Source organism: Bos mutus, chromosome 27 (genome assembly GCF_027580195.1).
Source record: "Bos mutus isolate GX-2022 chromosome 27, NWIPB_WYAK_1.1, whole genome shotgun sequence".
Lineage (NCBI taxonomy): Eukaryota > Metazoa > Chordata > Mammalia > Artiodactyla > Bovidae > Bos > Bos mutus.
Genome location: NC_091643.1, coordinates 11,246,984 through 11,264,577, shown reverse-complemented (window position 1 = coordinate 11,264,577; position 17,594 = coordinate 11,246,984). Strand labels below are relative to the sequence as shown.

The following is a 17,594-nucleotide window of genomic DNA, read 5'->3' as shown; positions in this document are numbered from 1 at the left end:
AAGAGCCACTGTCCAAGCTCTGAAGTCAAGGATGAGGGGTATTAACTGTCAGATAGGACTGCTGGCATGGTTCCCTGCCCAAATGAGGCAGTAGGATATACTCTGTGGTTGTCTAGATTCACTGATCAGCCTTCCTAAAAGGTAAGGAAAAAGAACTTTACTCAGCAGTAGCTGCGGAATGAATTAGCTTCCCTGCCCTGACAAGGCAGCAGAGTAGGCCCTATGACTTGCATGCCTCATTATTTGTGGACACATGTTAGGCAGACTGTACCCTTAATTCCTTGGCCACATGGGACCACTGGGTTTTGTTCTAAAGATGGGGAAAACCGTGAGCTGTGCTCTCTGTTCAAGTGCCACTGTAAGCAGGATTGTTGGATAGATGGCACAGCTTCCTGTGTGCTCTGGCTAAATTCATTGGTTGGGCTTTCTGAAGGCTATATTTAGCAATGGCAGGGCTATGAGTTTGTTTCCTTGCCCAGGTGGAATTGGAGAATCAGCTTAGCTCTTTGTGGGGTCAACCCAAGCTATCTGTTACTCCAGGTTTCCTGGCCAGACAGTGCCACTGGCTTTTCCCTGTGAACAATCAACTCTGCCTGCTATACTGTCTGTTCAAGTGTTGCTGCACTATGCAGCTACCAGGTATTTTAATGAGGCTTCTGGTTAGGGGTGCTGCTGCTGCTGCTAAGTCACTTCAGTCGTGTCCAACTCTGTGCGACCCCATAGACGGCAGCCTACCAGGCTCCCCCGTCCCTGGGATTCTCCAGGCAAGAATACTGGAGTGGGTTGCCATTTCCTTCTCCAATGCATGAAAGCAAAAAGTGAAAGTGAAGTCGCTCAGTCGTGTCCGACCCTTCGAGACCCCATGGTCTGCAGCCTACCAGGCTCCTCCGTCCATGGGATTTTCCAGGCAAGAGTCCTGGAGTGGGGTGCCATTGCCTTCTCCATACCAGTCATTAGGCAAGGCTATAAACAGCTATGCTGACTGGTAGAGGGTCCAGGGATAGCAAGGCTTTTCATTTGAGGACTCAAATCAGGCAGATCTGCACCTCATTGACTTCCCTGGTCATACACTTCCACTGTCCTGGCTCTGCGGATCTACCAGTTGGGACCTACAGTTGCTGTGGATGGGAATTTGGCTTGCCAAGGTCTAAGCATGATTGTTGCAACCCTCACCCCTACCCCATCTTCTCTGTCATGATCAGATTTACAGTGGTCAAATCCCACTCATCCTTTGTGGTCCTCATGGGGCAAGACCAGAGTAGGGCTCCCAGAAGTGACCCCCAGTACTGGGGGATCTAGATGTCTACTCTGTACTCTTTTCCCACTTTGGGCACCATAGCCTGGGAAGACCTCTCAGTGTTGTGCTGCATCAATGTTGGGGAGGGGTAGTGCATTCATGTATAACTGCTCCTGCTAATCTTCTTATGAGATCTGTCTTGATCTCTGGTGCCGGTGTTACTTCAGCCTCACTTCCATGTTCTGGGATTTTCTCAGTGGTGTCTTGTCCATAAATAGTTGCAGTTGTTCTTGTGACAGGGAGTAAAGTTGGGAAAGACCTATGTTGTCATCTTGTTAATATCACTCCTGTTGTAATTTAATTCTGATTAGGGACCTGGAAATAAGCAAGGGTAATGAGACAAAAGTTCCAGGTATTGTCATTTAAAAGTGTCATTTTTAAAATTTAGGGACTTTTTCATTGTGTATAGGGAAGCTTACCCTACTGGCAAGAGAAGTCCAGTGATATTTGTCCATGACACTCTAGTTCCCATTTCAAGTTTCAGATTCTGACTCCTGCATCAAATCTGGGAAGTTTGATAATTAAATTGGTGCTATAACCCTATAGTACTTATAACTAGGCCCTGAGCTTGGTCCTCAAATCAATAACTAGAGGAGATGATGAGTCACTATTGTGCTGCTGTAGAGGCTTTATGATTGCCTATTTACATTCTCAGTTGCTCATTTATAGTTTTTCCTTTCTGTTTCATAATGTGCTTCCTCTAGCACTTCCATAAGAAGCCAGTTGACCCCACAATATTTATTATAGCTTGTTTTTGTAAGAGTGAAGTGCCTTGATGAGCCTCACATCTTGGCCTCTACTTGCACCTTATCTTATGCCACATTTGGCAATAATTTGAGAAATTATGATGTCATTACATATCGTGAATTACCATTGTCCTATTTCTCCTTGTTAGGGAAGATAAGATATTTGTGCATTTGTTATATTTGTGACAGCCTAATCATAAGAAAGCTTTCTTGAGGATCTATTTTCCGTAGTTTCTCCTGATACTAGTTACTGTATCTTTGAGAATATTGGCTGGAAGCACATAGTGTACTTACAACTGAGTAATTTGATTGTGTGGCCACTTTGTGAGCTGGTAAGTGGAGTATCATATGGACTATCCTGAATGAACATGATAGCTGGTCTAAGAAATTAAATTAGGCAAATGGAAGATCATGGTCCATATAGCCAAAAATCTGATGTAAAAATACCACATTTATGTAGTTATGACAATTATTTAAGGGTTATCTTAGGCATTCAATTGTTAAATAATGGCAAAACTAGACATAGGTTCATATGCATATATCTCAATAAAATTTTATAAGAACTTCAGGTTCTTAGTTGTCTAAGGAACTGTATTTCCATATTCTTAAGTATTTGATAAAACAATAAAATGATTTTAATTAGAAAAATACTATTTTTTACCACCTTTCAGTGAAGTGTCTTTTATTTGAATTTTCTTTGTTGTTGATGTAGTATCCCAAGGAGATGACTTTGGAGGCAGTTTCAGTTATTGTCACCCAGATGCTGGGACTCAGTCTGGGAATATCATATGATGACCCAAAGAAATGTCGATGTTCAGGAGCCATCTGCATAATGAGTACAAAAGCCGTGTAAGTTTTTCCAAAAATAAATTTTACTTGTTGAATTTATCAATAATTTGTTTAAATAATTCAAGTGAAAATTTTTAGTATTTGCTTATAGTGCAAATTAACTATATAAATGGACCAAGTATCACAAAATCAAAATATGAAATTTTAAGCCTAAGAGTAGTTTGGGGGAAGGTTAGTATTAAGAACAAAATAACAAATCCAGTCTGCAAGATACATTACCAAAGGAATTTCCCATAGACTGTGTATTTTATGAAATCAATTAGGATCTTTAAAAATATACTGTAGCTCAAAACAAGTGACCTTTGCTTTTCGAGTATATTAATATTCTGGGGAAACTTCAATCTAAATTATATAACATTTGTGTGACTTTGGATAAATTACTAGACCATGCTTAGATTTATTTTTCTGATCTTTAAAATGGAAATGATTATGCCTTTTGTTTTGTTTTCCAGCGTGATATAAGAATGAAATGAGAAAATAAAATGGGAAAGTATTTTTTAAATTGTAAATTTTCACAAGTATGTGATGGATTAGTTACAGGGATTTATAAATTTGCCAGTATTTCTTACATGGTATATCATACAAGGACTATAGCAGGTGTCATTAGTATTCTAAAGTTTTTCATTTGTAAAAAGGGTCTGTGCTAAGTATGACCTATTCATAACTGAAGAACAACCAAAAGTCAAAGGTGAAAACAAGCCATTACTGTTCGAAAACATACTCTTTTTATAGTTCTGAGCACCACATAAGGCTAGTTCTTACATTCTAAAAATGGCTCAAATACATACATATTGTTATATACAGACATATTACATTATAAACTAGTTCTATGTGTGTTATATGTAAAAATAATATTTATATGTATAAAGTATTTAATTTTATTAAATTTCAATGTATAAATTATAATACTGTTTATTGAATCAAATATAAGATTTATATAACTGTATAAACAATATGAGCATTGCCATCTTGGGCCTGTTGTCCATTTGGCCAACTATTTTCAAGTATGCTTATGACAAGATGCTTTGTGTAGCTCACCAGAGTCTGGTATTAATGATAATAAAAATAACAAATATTTACATTGTACTTGCTGTGTGCTAGAGGCTATTTCAAACACTGTACATATGTTGTGTCATTTGGTTTTCACAGCATCTCCTTAGGGCAGGTCCTAATATTCTCACCTTTACAGATGAGAAACTGAATTATAAAAAGGATAACTATCTGTGGTCAGATAGTTGGTTGTATGCGTCCAGAGTTTTTTTATTTTTTTTTTTTTTTATTTTATTTTATTTTATTTTTTTTTTCAATTTTAATTTAAAAAATTATACATGTGTTCCCCATCCTGAACCCTCCTCCCTCCTCCCTCCCCATATACCATCCCTCTGGGTCGTCCCAGTGCACCAGCCCCAAGCATCCAGCATCGCATTGAACCTGGACTGGCATCTCGTTTCATACATGACATTTCACATGTTTCAATGCCATTCTCCCAAATCTTCCCACCCTCTCCCTCTCCCACAGAGTCCATAAGCCTGTTCTGTACATCAGTGTCTCTTTTGCTGTCTCGTATACAGGGTTATCGTTACCATCTTTCTAAATTCCATATATATACGTTAGTATACTGTATTGGTGTTTGTCCTTCTGGCTTACTTCACTCTGTATAATAGGCTCCAGTTTCATCCACCGCATTAGAACTGATTCAAATGTATTCTTTTTAATGGCTGAGTAATACTCCATTGTGTATATGTACCACAGCTTTCTTAACCATTCATCTGCTGATGGACATCTAGGTTGTTTCCATGTTCTGGCTATTATAAACAGTGCTGCGATGAACACTGGGGTACACGTGTCTCTTTCCCTTCTGGTTTCCTCAGTGTGTATGCCCAGCAGTGGGATTGCTGGATCATAAGGCAGTTCTATTTCCAGTTTTTTAAGGAATCTCCACACTGTTCTCCATAGTGGCTGTACTAGTTTGCATTTCCACCAACAGTGTAAGAGGGTTCCCTTTTCTCCACACCCTCTCCAGCATTTATTATTTGTAGACTTTTGGATCGCAGCCATTCTGACTGGTGTGAAATGGTATCTCATAGTGGTTTTGATTTGCGTTTCTCTGATAATGAGTGATGTTGAGCATCTTTTCATGTGTTTGTTAGCCATCTGTATGTCTTCTTTGGAGAAATGTCTATTTAGATCTTTGGCCCATTTTTTGATTGGGTCATTTATTTTTCTAGAGTTGAGCTGTAGGAGTTGCTTGTATATTTTTGAGATTAGTTGTTTGTTGGTTGCTTCATTTGCTATTATTTTCTCCCATTCTGAAGGCTGTCTTTTCACCTTGCTAATAGTTTCCTTTGATGTGCAGAAGCTCTTAAGTTTAATTAGGTCCCATTTGTTTATTTTTGCTTTTATTTCCAATATTCTGGGAGGTGGGTCATAGAGGATCCTGCTGTGATATGTCAGAGAGTGTTTTGCCTATGTTCTCCTCTAGGAGTTTTATAGTTTCTGGTCTTACGTTGAGATCTTTAATCCATTTTGAGTTTATTTTTGTATATGGTGTTAGAAAGTGTTCTAGTTTCATTCTTTTTACAAGTGGTTGACCAGATTTCCCAGCACCACTTGTTAAAGAGATTGTCTTTAATCCATTGTATATTCTTGCCTCCTTTGTCAAAGATAAGGTGTCCATATGTGCGTGGATTTATCTCTGGGCTTTCTATTTTGTTCCATTGATCTATATTTCTGTCTTTGTGCCAGTACCATACTGTCTTGATAACTGTGGCTTTGTAGTAGAGCCTGAAGTCAGGTAGGTTGATTCCTCCAGTTCCATTTTTCTTTCTCAAGATCGCTTTGGCTATTCGAGGTTTTTTGTATTTCCATACAAATTGTGAAATTATTTGTTCTAGCTCTGTGAAGAATACTGTTGGTAGCTTGATAGGGATTGCATTGAATCTATAAATTGCTTTGGGTAGTATACTCATTTTCACTATATTGATTCTTCCAATCCATGAACATGGTATATTTCTCCATCTATTTGTGTCCTCTTTGATTTCTTTCACCAGTGTTTTATAGTTTTCTATATATAGGTCTTTAGTTTCTTTAGGTAGATATATTCCTAAGTATTTTATTCTTTTCGTTGCAATGGTGAATGGAATTGTTTCCTTAATTTCTCTTTCTGTTTTCTCATTATTAGTGTATAGGAATGCAAGGGATTTCTGTGTGTTGATTTTATATCCTGCAACTTTACTATAATCATTGATTAGTTCTAGTAATTTTCTGGTGGAGTCTTTAGGGTTTTCTATGTAGAGGATCATGTCATCTGCAAATAGTGAGAGTTTTACTTCTTCTTTTCCAATTTGGATTCCTTTTATTTCTTTTCTGCTCTGATTGCTGTGGCCAAAACTTCCAAAACTATGTTGAATAGTAATGGTGAAAGTGGGCACCCTTGTCTTGTTCCTGACTTTAGAGGAAATGCTTTCAATTTTTCACCATTGAGGATAATGTTTGCTGTGGGTTTGTCATATATAGCTTTTATTATGTTGAGGTATGTTCCTTCTATTCCTGCTTTCTGGAGAGTTTTTATCATAAATGGGTGTTGAATTTTGTCAAAGGCTTTCTCTGCATCTATTGAGATAATCATATGGTTTTTGTTTTCAATTTGTTAATGTGGTGTATTACATTGATTGATTTATGGATATTGAAGAATCCTTGCATACCTGGGATAAAGCCCACTTGGTCATGGTGTATGATCTTTTAATGTGTTGTTGGATTCTGATTGCTAGAATTTTGTTTAGGATTTTTACATCTATGTTCATCAGTGATATTGGCCTGTAGTTTTCTTTTTTGTGGGATCTTTGTCAGGTTTTGGTATTAGGGTGATGGTGGCCTCATAGAATGAGTTTGGAAGTTTACCTTCCTCTGCAATTTTCTGGAAGAGTTTGAGCAGGATAGGTGTTAGCTCTTCTCTAAATTTTTGGTAGAATTCAGCTGTGAAGCCGTCTGGACCTGGGCTTTTGTTTGCTGGAAGATTTTTGATTACAGTTTCAATTTCCGTGCTTGTGATGGGTCTGTTAAGGTTTTCTATTTCTTCCTGGTCGAGTTTTGGAAAGTTGTACTTTTCTAAGAATTTGTCCATTTCTTCCTCGTTGTCCATTTTATTGGCATATAATTGTTGATAATAGTCTCTTATGATCCTTTGTATTTCTGTGTTGTCTGTTGTGATCTCTCCATTTTCGTTTCTAATTTTATTGATTTGATTTTTCTCCCTTTGTTTCTTGATGAGTCTGGCTAATGGTTTATCAATTTTATTTATCCTTTCAAAGAACCAGCTTTTGGCTTTGTTGATTTTTGCTATGGTCTCTTTTGTTTCTTTTGCATTTATTTCTTCTCTAATTTTTAAGATTTCTTTCCTTCTACTAACCCTGGGGTTCTTCATTTCTTCCTTTTCTAGTTGCTTTAGGTGTAGAGTTAGGTTATTTATTTGACTTTTTTCTTGTTTCTTGAGGTGTGCCTGTATTGCTATGAACTTTCCCCTTAGCACTGCTTTTACAGTGTCCCACAGGTTTTGGGTTGTTGTGTTTTCATTTTCATTAGTTTCTATGCAAATTTTGATTTCTTTTTTGATTTCTTCTGTGATTTGTTGGTTATTCAGCAGCGTGTTGTTCATCCTCCATATGTTGGAATTTTTAATAGTTTTTCTCCTGTAATTGAGATCTAATCTTACTGCATTGTGGTCAGAAAAGATGCTTGGAATGATTTCTATTTTTTTGAATTTACCAAGGCTAGCTTTATGGCCCAGGATGTGGTCTATCCTGGAGAAGGTTCCATGTGCGCTTGAGAAAAAGGTGAAGTTCATTGTTTTGGGATGAAATGTCCTATAGATATCAATTAGGTCTAACTGGTCTATTGTATCGTTTAAAGTTTGTGTTTCCTTGTTAATTTTCTGTTTAGTTGATCTATCCATAGTTGTGAGTGGGGTATTAAAGTCTCCCACTATTATTGTGTTATTGTTAATTTCTCCTTTCGTACTTGTTAGCATTTGTCTTACATACTGTGGTGCTCCTGTGTTGGGTGCATATATATTTATAATTGTTATATTTATATATTTATATTTATATATATATATTTATATATTTATATATAATATATATATATAAATATATATTATATTTATTATATATATATTATATATAAATATATAAATATATATTATATTTATTATATATATTTATATATAAATATATATATGCATATATATTTATAATCTTCTTCTTGGATTGATCCTTTGATCATTATGTAGTGACCTTCTTTGTCTCTTTTCACAGCCTTTGTTTTAAAGTCTATTTTATATATATATATGTAGTGACCTTCTTTGTCTCTTTTCACAGCCTTTGTTTTAAAGTCTATTTTATATATATATATATATAAATATATAAACATATTATATTTATTATATATATATATTTATATATAAATATATATACACATATATATTTATATATAAATATATATATGCATATATATTTATAATCTTCTTCTTGGATTGATCCTTTGATCATTATGTAGTGACCTTCTTTGTCTCTTTTCACAGCCTTTGTTTTAAAGTCTATTTTATCTGATATGAGTATTGCTACTCCTGCTTTCTTTTGGTCCCTGTTTGCATGGAAAATCTTTTTCCAGCCCTTCACTTTCAGTCTGTATGTGTCCCCTGTTTTGAGGTAGGTCTCCTGTAGACAACATATGTAGGGGTCTTGTTTTTGTATCCATTCAGCCAGTCTTTGTCTTTTGGTTGGGGCATTCAACCCATTTACGTTTAAGGTAATTACTGATAAGTATGATCCCGTTGCCATTTACTTTATTGTTTGGGGTTCGAATTTATACACCATTTTTGTGTTTCCTGTCTAGAGAATATCCTTTAGTATTTGTTGGAGAGCTGGTTTGGTGGTGCTGAATTCTCTCAGCTTTTGCTTGTCTGAGAAGCTTTTGATTTCTCCTTCATACTTGAATGAAATCCTTGCTGGGTACAATAATCTGGGCTGTAGGTTATTTTCTTTCATCATTTTAAGTATGTCTTGCCATTCCCTCCTGGCTTGAAGAGTTTCTATTGAAAGATCAGCTGTTATCCTTATGGGAATTCCCTTGTGTGTTATTTGTTGTTTTTCCCTTGCTGCTTTTAATATTTGTTCTTTGTGTTTGATCTTTGTTAATTTGGTTAACATGTGTCTTGGGGTGTTTCGCCTTGCGTTTATCCTGTTTGGGATTCTCTGGGTTTCTTGGACTTGGGTGATTATTTCCTTCCCCAGTTTAGGGAAGTTTTCAACTATTATCTCCTCAAGTATTTTCTCATGGTCTTTCTTTTTGTTTTCTTCTTCTGGAACCCCTATGATTCGAATGTTGTAGCGTTTAATATTGTCCTGGAGGTCTCTGAGATTGTCCTCATTTCTTTTAATTCGTTTTTCTTTTATTCTCTCTGATTCATTTATTTCTACCATTCTATCTTCTAATTCACTAATCCTATCTTCTGCCTCTGTTATTCTACTATTTGTTGCCTCCAGAGTGTTTTTAATTTCATTTATTGCATTATTCATTATATATTGACTCTTTTTATTTCTTCTAGGTCCTTGTTAAACCTTTCTTGCATCTTCTCAATCCTTGTCTCCAAGCTATTTATCTGTGATTCCATTTTAATTTCAAGATTTTGGATCAATTTCACTATCATTATTTGGAATTCTTTATCAGGTAGATTCCCTATCTCTTCCTCTTTTGTTTGGTTTGGTGGGCATTTATCCTGTTCCTTTACCTGCTGGCTATTCCTCTGTCTCTTCATCTTGTTTAAATTGCTGAGTTTGGGGTGTCCTTTCTGTATTCTGGCAGTTTGTGGAGTTCTCTTTATTGTGGCTTTTCCTCGCTGTGTGTGGGTTTGTACAGGTGGCTTGTCAAGGTTTCCTGGTTAGGGAAGCTTGTGTGGTGTTCTGATGGGTGGAGCTGTATTTCTTCTCTTTGTTCAGTCGCGCTGTGGGGAGGGAGGGAGGGATGCTGCAAACAAATAACACTGGCGTGCGCTCACAGTGCCTCAGCCACACTGGGTCTGCCCCCGCTCACGGCGCGTGTAGCCTCCCTGCCCACACTGCTCGGGCTCTAGGTTGTTCCGCCGGGAACAATCCGAGGCTGGCCCTGGGTTGCATGTACCTCCCAGGTCCAAACCGCTCAGGTTCAGGCACTCGGGTAGTCCTCAGAGGCGCAGACTCAGTTGGGCCTGAGTTTTGTGCTCTTCCCAGGTCCGAGCAGCTCAAGCGATGAGGTGTTTGGCGAGCGCCAATGCTGCGACTTATCGCCTCCCCGCCACTCGGTTATCTGGGTGTAAAACCGGCGCACCTTCTCAGGCAGATGTTGCCCGTCCAGACCCCCAAAAAGTTTTAGTTAGCAAAGAAGCCTGCTTACAGTTTTATAGATAATGTCTCTCTGGGGCTGCGATTGCCCCCTTCCGGCTCTGGCTGCCTGTCACCGGAGGGGGAAGGTCTGCAGCCGGCTATCTCTGTTCAATTCTTTGTTCCGTGCGCAGGCCTGGCGGTGTCTTAGGTTGGGGCTGGCTTTTCGCGTGGTAGATATCCCACAGTCTGGTTTGCTAGCCCAAATTATTTCGCTCAGATAGTGCTCAGGGTATTCAGGCCAGATTCTTACTCTAAGCGATGCAGCCCGCGCTGCGCCTCCCTGCCCAGCCCCCGCTTGCTAATGGCGCGTGCAGGCGTCTGCGCTGCTTCTCCGCTGGGGGAGTTACCGTAGGACTCGCAATCTTCGAGTTTTAATTGTTTATTTTTTCTTCCTGTTATGTTGCCCTCTGTGCTTCCAAAGCTCGGCACAGATTCGGCAGTGAGAAGGTTTCCTGGTGTTTGGAAACCTCTCTCTTTTTAAGACTCCCTTCCCGGGACGGAACTCCGTCCCTCCCTCTTTTGTCTCTTTTTTTGTCTTTTATATTTTTTCCTACCTCCTTTCGAAGAGTTGGATTGCTTTTCTGGGTGCCTGATGTCCTCTGCCAGCATTCAGAAGTTGTTTTGTGGAATTTACTCGATGTTTAAATGCTCTTTTGATGAATTTGTGGGGGAGAAAGTGTTTTCCCCGTCCTACTCCTCTGCCATCTTGGCTCCTCCCAGTCCAGAGTTTTTAACCCAGTCATTCTGGCTTTAGAATCTGTGTTAATAAACCTTTGGATTTGTATACTGCTTTATGATATCTCAAATGCTTTCATACATATTCTCCATTTTCTTAAGGAAACTTTTTTGCTGTGTGTAGGGCAAGTGTTATCTTAATTTTTATGAAATTTAACAATTTTATTTGCATCTATATGTAAGGTATATAAATGAATATATAAGATCTATCTATAAATGTATATAGATGTATCTTTTGCATTTCCACAGTACTTCTCAAATATTATTTTATGTAATTTTCAAAGAAACCGTGTAAGTAAAGCAAATATTATTATTTCCAGTTGTCTTTTTCCATGTATTTTTTAATTTTTCTATGCTTTAAGGTTAACAATCATTTAATGTATTAACATTTTCACTTATAAACATACCATTTGCATATACAGGGAAAAACTGGTTCTGAAGACACCACAGAATACTAGAGACAGGCAAGCAATTGGAAGAAAAAAGAAAAGATCAACCCTAGGGGAAAAAATGGAACCGCATTCTATGCTGGTGTCTGTAAACTTGGGAAGGAGAAAAAGATCGCACCGAATCACAATTAATGTAGAAAAACAAACGTGGGTAATTCTGTATCAATGCAGGAACTTCTCCCATGATCCAGATCTTGCATCCCAGTCAGGCCCATTTCATGAATGTTGATCTGAAACACAGTGGCTCACCTCTCCCTTTTCTTTAAATCTAACCCTGAAGTTAACTCAAGAAATTAAACGAACAGAGCTAAGAAACAAGCAGACTGGCATGTGTTCAATATCAATGGCCAGTTATTTAAAAGTGCACGTGGAAGTAAAATGCTGACTAAGCATTTTCCTTTAATTAAAGTGAACAATTTCCTTCCACCTCACCTAACTTCTTGATTTAGGACTACCTAAGCAAGGTGACCAAAAGATTGGCATCTATGAGAATTGGGGCCAAGGAAATGAAGCATCTCAGCCCGTCTTTATGCTGAGCATGCATTTCCTCTCAGGATCAAGTCACTAGGGACCGTGAACTTCCAGACTCAACTACAGTTGCCCAGCGTGGCTTGCCCAGCTAGGGACAGGGACTGGAGATGGGGGATCACGTGTATGTCAGGACTTCAGTCCACAGCTCCCCCCAGTCTGTCAGGGGAAAGCCAGGGGAGCACAGGGAGACCATCTGCTTCAAGGGCATTTCAGTGACATAACTCAGTATCTGTGGTTCCAGTAATTCCTAGTTCAAAATTAACACTCTAGTGCAACATTAAAAACTGAGTTTAGTATTTTATTTGTAAAGGATACAGCTTGAATAATGATTACCATCTGAACAAAGCTATTCTTATTACATATGATGTAAAATTAGTAACATTTTAAACTATCAAAACCAGTGTTGTCACACATAACATCTGGCAACTTTCCACCACATGACACATCAAAAGAGATGACAGCCAAGTATACTTCTTTTCAGCTGGAAGCAGACTCTCCAGTGTCAACAGGTACAGTGGAACTGGCTGGGAAACAGACCTGTGGTCACCACAACTCTCTTTTGGCATCTCGTTTCCATACAGAGATAGATCTATTTAAGTCTGCCTCAGAGCTGGAGTGGACTGACAAGTGAAATAAAAAACTGTGTCGGTAACTGGCCACATAAAATATAAACACAGTTTGTGCTACTGCTGCTGCTAAGTCGCGTCAGTCGTGTCCGACTCTGTGCGACCCCATAGACAGCAGCCCACCAGGCTTCCCCGTCACTGGGATTCTCCAAGTAAGAACACTGGAGTGGGTTGCCATTTCCTTCTCCAGTGCGTGAAAGCGAAAAGTGAAAGTGAAGTCGCTCAGTCGTGTCCGACTCTAGCAACCCCATGGACTACAGCCTACCAGGCTCCTTCGTCCATGGGATTTTCCAGGCAAAAGTACTACAGTGGGGTGCCATTGCCTTCTAGGAGTGTATTTTATGGAAACATGGCCACATGGAGTATAGGGACAGAGACCTTCATTGTGCCTTTGTAAATGTACATTTTTTAAAACATGCAGGACAGAAAGCTGGAATAAGTGAAGTTTTAAAATTTATATAGATAAAGAAATAAGAAATAACAGAAATGCAGGACCCTCAGTTTTTCAGAGCTTCACATATAAGTTGGGGCTCAAAATTAAGTGGTTCACTAAAGTCAGAAATAAAAGCAAGGCTGGTGTCCTAGTCAGGTAGGTAGAGAGGTATCTTGAGCAGGTCATTCATGTCTCTAGGCCGAAATTCCCATCTATAACCTGAGTTTCCCTCACCATGCAACACAGCTCAGGGACAGCAACAGTGCCCAGTCCTACACAGGACAGGAGATGAGCTCATCAACAGCCTTCAGAAGGACATAAGACACGTCCTCAGTGTAGCCCAATCCCCTGAGACAGGAACACTGCAACTATGGCTCTAATTTCCCTTTCCTCACCATTCTCTTAATATTACTTTATCAACAAGTAGAAAAATAAGCTATAAGTAGGCTGAAGTGGCAATAAAGAATGCTCAAAGCAAACACTAAAAGCATGATGCCTCTGAATAAAATAAATCTACCTCCACACACTTTTTTGGAGTTGTTGTGCCTTCTTCAAGTTTTAAATGATAAAGCCCTAAAATGTTGACACTCAAGTCTACTCCTTTTTTGGGATGCTTTCTAAGTATCGCAACCAAAAACAAACAAATAAGAATAAAATGAAAAAGCACCATTTTCAAGGGGGGAACTGCCATCCCGCCCATCATCCTGAGCAGTTTGCTTTGCTGGAGCCCCAGAGGCTGTGGGATATCACACTGCTGCCTAAGAAAGGTTCCAGCCTATAACTCCTGAAGTAACATGCAGCCAGTTCTGGTCTGAGGTTTCAAAGTCTGACATTAAACCAAAAAACTGCAGTTTTTCTTGCCACAGTCATTCACTCAGTCCTACATCATCACCATGTTACCAGCAAAACACTAAAATAAATTATCCCTTAAGAACTAAGGCCTAACTCTAAAAAGAAAATGGCCTTTCAAAACAAGTGTGTTCAAATAAAGTATTGAGAGAGTTTTATAAGGAAACTCCTCGAATGAGCCAGTGGCCTCATATAGTCCACATTTTAGCTAAACAGCAGTCCAAATCTTTCTCTGCAGTACTTTTATATACTTATAAGTATTTTGTCACTACTTTCAAAAGAACTATTAAACCTATTATTAAAAGCATTTATAACAAACAGAAATGCCCTGCAAATTACATTATTGCACACAGGGATATCAGAAGCTATGTGCGTCTAGGTTCCAAGGACCCTACAAGACCCAGAACAGAGACCCTAAGGCCATGACTGTGGCTGCTCCAGCTAGCATGCCCAGCGCCAGGTCACTGTCATTGTTTTGATACCACTCACGAATGATGACTTGGTTGGCAGGCTGCTGTCCATAAAGCCCTGCATATGGGTACTGATAGGGTACAGCATAAGCCTGTCCATTTGCAGCATAGAGAACTTGAGTTCCTTGTGGGTATGCGCCACTGTTTGGACCATAGCCATGTGCCTGCTCAAGGGTTGGTGCAGCATAGTCTGTGTAAGAAGGTGGGGAGGGAACCACAGCTGTCTTCATCATACATGACTTCTGAGCCAACATAAGCCAATATAATCCTGGAGTGTAAATTTCCGGTCCAAACAATCATCCGTGCTTTCTGCACCAAGACTGATGGTTTTCCCATCTTGGCAAACAATCTGCAGCATACAGTCTTTCGGCTTCCCATCTGGTGGCTGAATATCCCGACATTCATATCGCACGCAGATGCTGATGCAGTCCACTGCCACGTGGACCTCGTCTTCTACACTCTGCCGAGTTTGGTCACCATAATAGATCAGGTGACCATCTGACCACAGGTCAAACCAGTTCTTCCAGTGCTTCAAAATGGTACTCTGTCACAGCAACCATCCACTCTTCACAAATGCCATTTTCTCACCTGCAAAGCCTCCAGCCACCACTGCGCACGGCAACAGGTCCGTAGCAAAAGGAACTGCCGGGTTACTTGGCTCTGGCTGCCTCACTCTAGCGTCCTGGCCGCTGTCTGCTGTCCTCCATGTGTTTTTTTAAAATGCCTTTGAGTACACAGAGCCTAAATGACTCTACATCAGATACACAGGTTATAAGTGGACAACTGTGGCTGATGTCAGTAATCTCATCAGTGATTTATTGGTCACTTACTATAAGCCAGAAAGTTTAATTAGGCACTTATTAACATTTAATCCTCATAACAAGCCTGTGAAGTGGATGGATATTACCCCTATTTGGAGATAAGAAAACAGAGAGAGAGTTTAATCACTTTGCTTAAAATCTCATTAAGTCTCAAGATTGGTACTAGTCAACAAGTTTATCTAACTCAAATCTTTGTTATTTTCTCTACTTCATGTTGATCTCATATAGAAGACAGTTATTATATTGGAATTAATTTAAACCAAGTAGCAAAAGAACATTAAAATATATTTGTACAAACTTCATTATTTCAGTGATCTTCCTAATACATTATTTTGATGACTTAATTTATATTTGCTTTTTAAAAGTAGGTAACTTTTAATATAGTCTGTACAACAGATGAATTCAGAAGTGAAGGGAGTAAGGACTCCCAGCAGCACATTCCTCTCTGGTCACCAGCGCTATATGCTCTAGCGGTTCTCCCTGAGAGGGCTATGAGTATCCTTCTATTGCTGTGGACTAACTACTGTGGGTTGTCCGGTAGACTTGGCTGGGTTGGCCCCTCTTCAATTGATTGCTAATCTCTGCCTTGTTCAGATGCCACCAGCCACTGGTGGGTGGAGCTGTGTCACAAGGAGGCTGGCTGTGGAACCTCATTGCTCACTGGTTGCTGGAACTGGGATTGAGATGGGTGGCTGTGGGGCCAGGGGTCCTGCATGGACCTATTATCTGTCTGCTGGTGGGTGGTACCAGTTCCTGAAATGGCTTACTGCACAGTCCAGTGTGTCCCAGAGCTGTTGACAGCCTGCTAGTGAGCAGGGCTGAATCCCAGGTTGGCCAAATAAGGGGCCCAGGGTATCTCAAAAATACTGTTAATCTGCTCATGTGTAGGTCTGGAGCTCAGAGACTCCTGGGGCTGTTGCTTGCCTGCTGGTGGATCAGCTGGGTCCTGAAATGGCAGGCTCTGGGGCTCTGGTGGTACTGAGGTTGATGTTTGCCCACTGGTTGGTGGGGTCAGAGTTCAAGAGATACCAAGGTTAGTGATATGTCCTTGTTGGGGAGGCTGGTGGTGAGGGCAGAGCTGACTGGTGGGGGAGGCTGCTCTTGAGGAAGCTAGAGCTGAACTTACTGGTGGGTCACCCATCCAGGAGTATGAGTCTTGACTTTACCATGTCTCCACCCCTCCCACTCATCTACTTATGGTTCCTTCTTCATATCTTTAGTTGTAAAAGATCTTTTCTGCTGTTCTTCTAATCTTTCTCATCAGTAGTTGCTCTGTAAATTGTAGATTTGATGTGCGCATGGGAGGAAGTTAGCTTAGAGTCTTCCTATTCGTTGGAAGTCATTTGGTCATTTGGAAGCCATCTTGTCATTCTCCAAAATTACTCGGTTCTTTTCTTTGTTTCTTTTTTTTAGTATGTATGTGTTTTTGGCTGCCCTGGGTCTTTGTTGCCAGGTGTGGGCTTTCTCTAGTTGTGGGCAGTGGAGGCTACTCTCTAGTTGTGGTGCCCGGGCTTCACGCTGTGGTGGCTTCTCTGGTTGTGGGGCATGGGCTCTTGGGTATTTGGTCTTCAGCAGTTGCTGCATGGGAAAAGGCAATGGCACCCCACTCCAGTACTCTTGCCTGGAAAATCCCATGGACGGAGGAGCCTGGTGGGCTGCAGTCCATGGGGTCGCTAAGAGTCGGGCACGACTGAGCAACTTCACTTTCACTTTCATGCATTGGAGAAGGAAATGGCAACCCACTCCAGTGTTCTTGCCTGGAGAATCCCAGGGACGGGGAGCCTGGTGGGCTGCCGTCTGTCGGGTCGCACAGAGTTGGACACAACTGAAGCGACTTAGCAGCAGCAGCAGCAGCAGTTGCTGCATGTAGCCTCAGCAGTTGTGTCTTAAGGGCTCCCAAGTGCAGACTCAGAAGCTGTGGTGGCAGGGCTTAGTTGCCCCAAGGCATGTGGGATCTTTCTGGACCAGTGATTGGACCCATGTCTCCTGCACTGGCAGGCAGATTCTTAACCAATGGACCAACAGGGAAACCCTAGTGTATTCTTAATATATATATAGTGGAAATATTCAACAGGAGTTCTCTTAATGAATTTTAAAGTTATTACTTAGATGTGGTTACTGTGTTGAACAGCAGATCACTAAAATTTATCCATCTTGTATAACTGAAACTTTATACCCATTTCCCCCTCCTCCTAGCCTCTTAGCAACTCTACATCTGTGGGTGTGAATCTTCTAAATATCTCATATAAATGAAATCATGAAGCATTTCATACTCTGTGACTAGCTTATTTCACTTAGCATAATGACCTTGAGATTTCGTACTGTTGTTGCATATGGCAGAACTTGCTTCTTTTTTTAAAGATTGAATAA

At 39.9% G+C, this 17,594-nt stretch overlaps 1 protein-coding gene and 1 pseudogene across 1 annotated transcript in view; one reads left to right on the top strand and one right to left on the bottom strand.

Annotated features, from left to right (window-relative positions):
• The window catches only part of ADAM32 (ADAM metallopeptidase domain 32), a 169,401-nt gene that overhangs the window by 67,680 nt on the left and 84,127 nt on the right, over positions 1-17,594 (top strand). The window contains exon 11 of the mRNA XM_070364108.1: positions 2,756-2,892. Coding sequence (XP_070220209.1) covers positions 2,756-2,892 — 137 coding nt within the window. The remainder of the gene's footprint in view (positions 1-2,755; positions 2,893-17,594) is intronic.
• On the bottom strand, positions 14,348-14,983 carry LOC102265811 (pleckstrin homology domain-containing family B member 2-like; annotated as a pseudogene).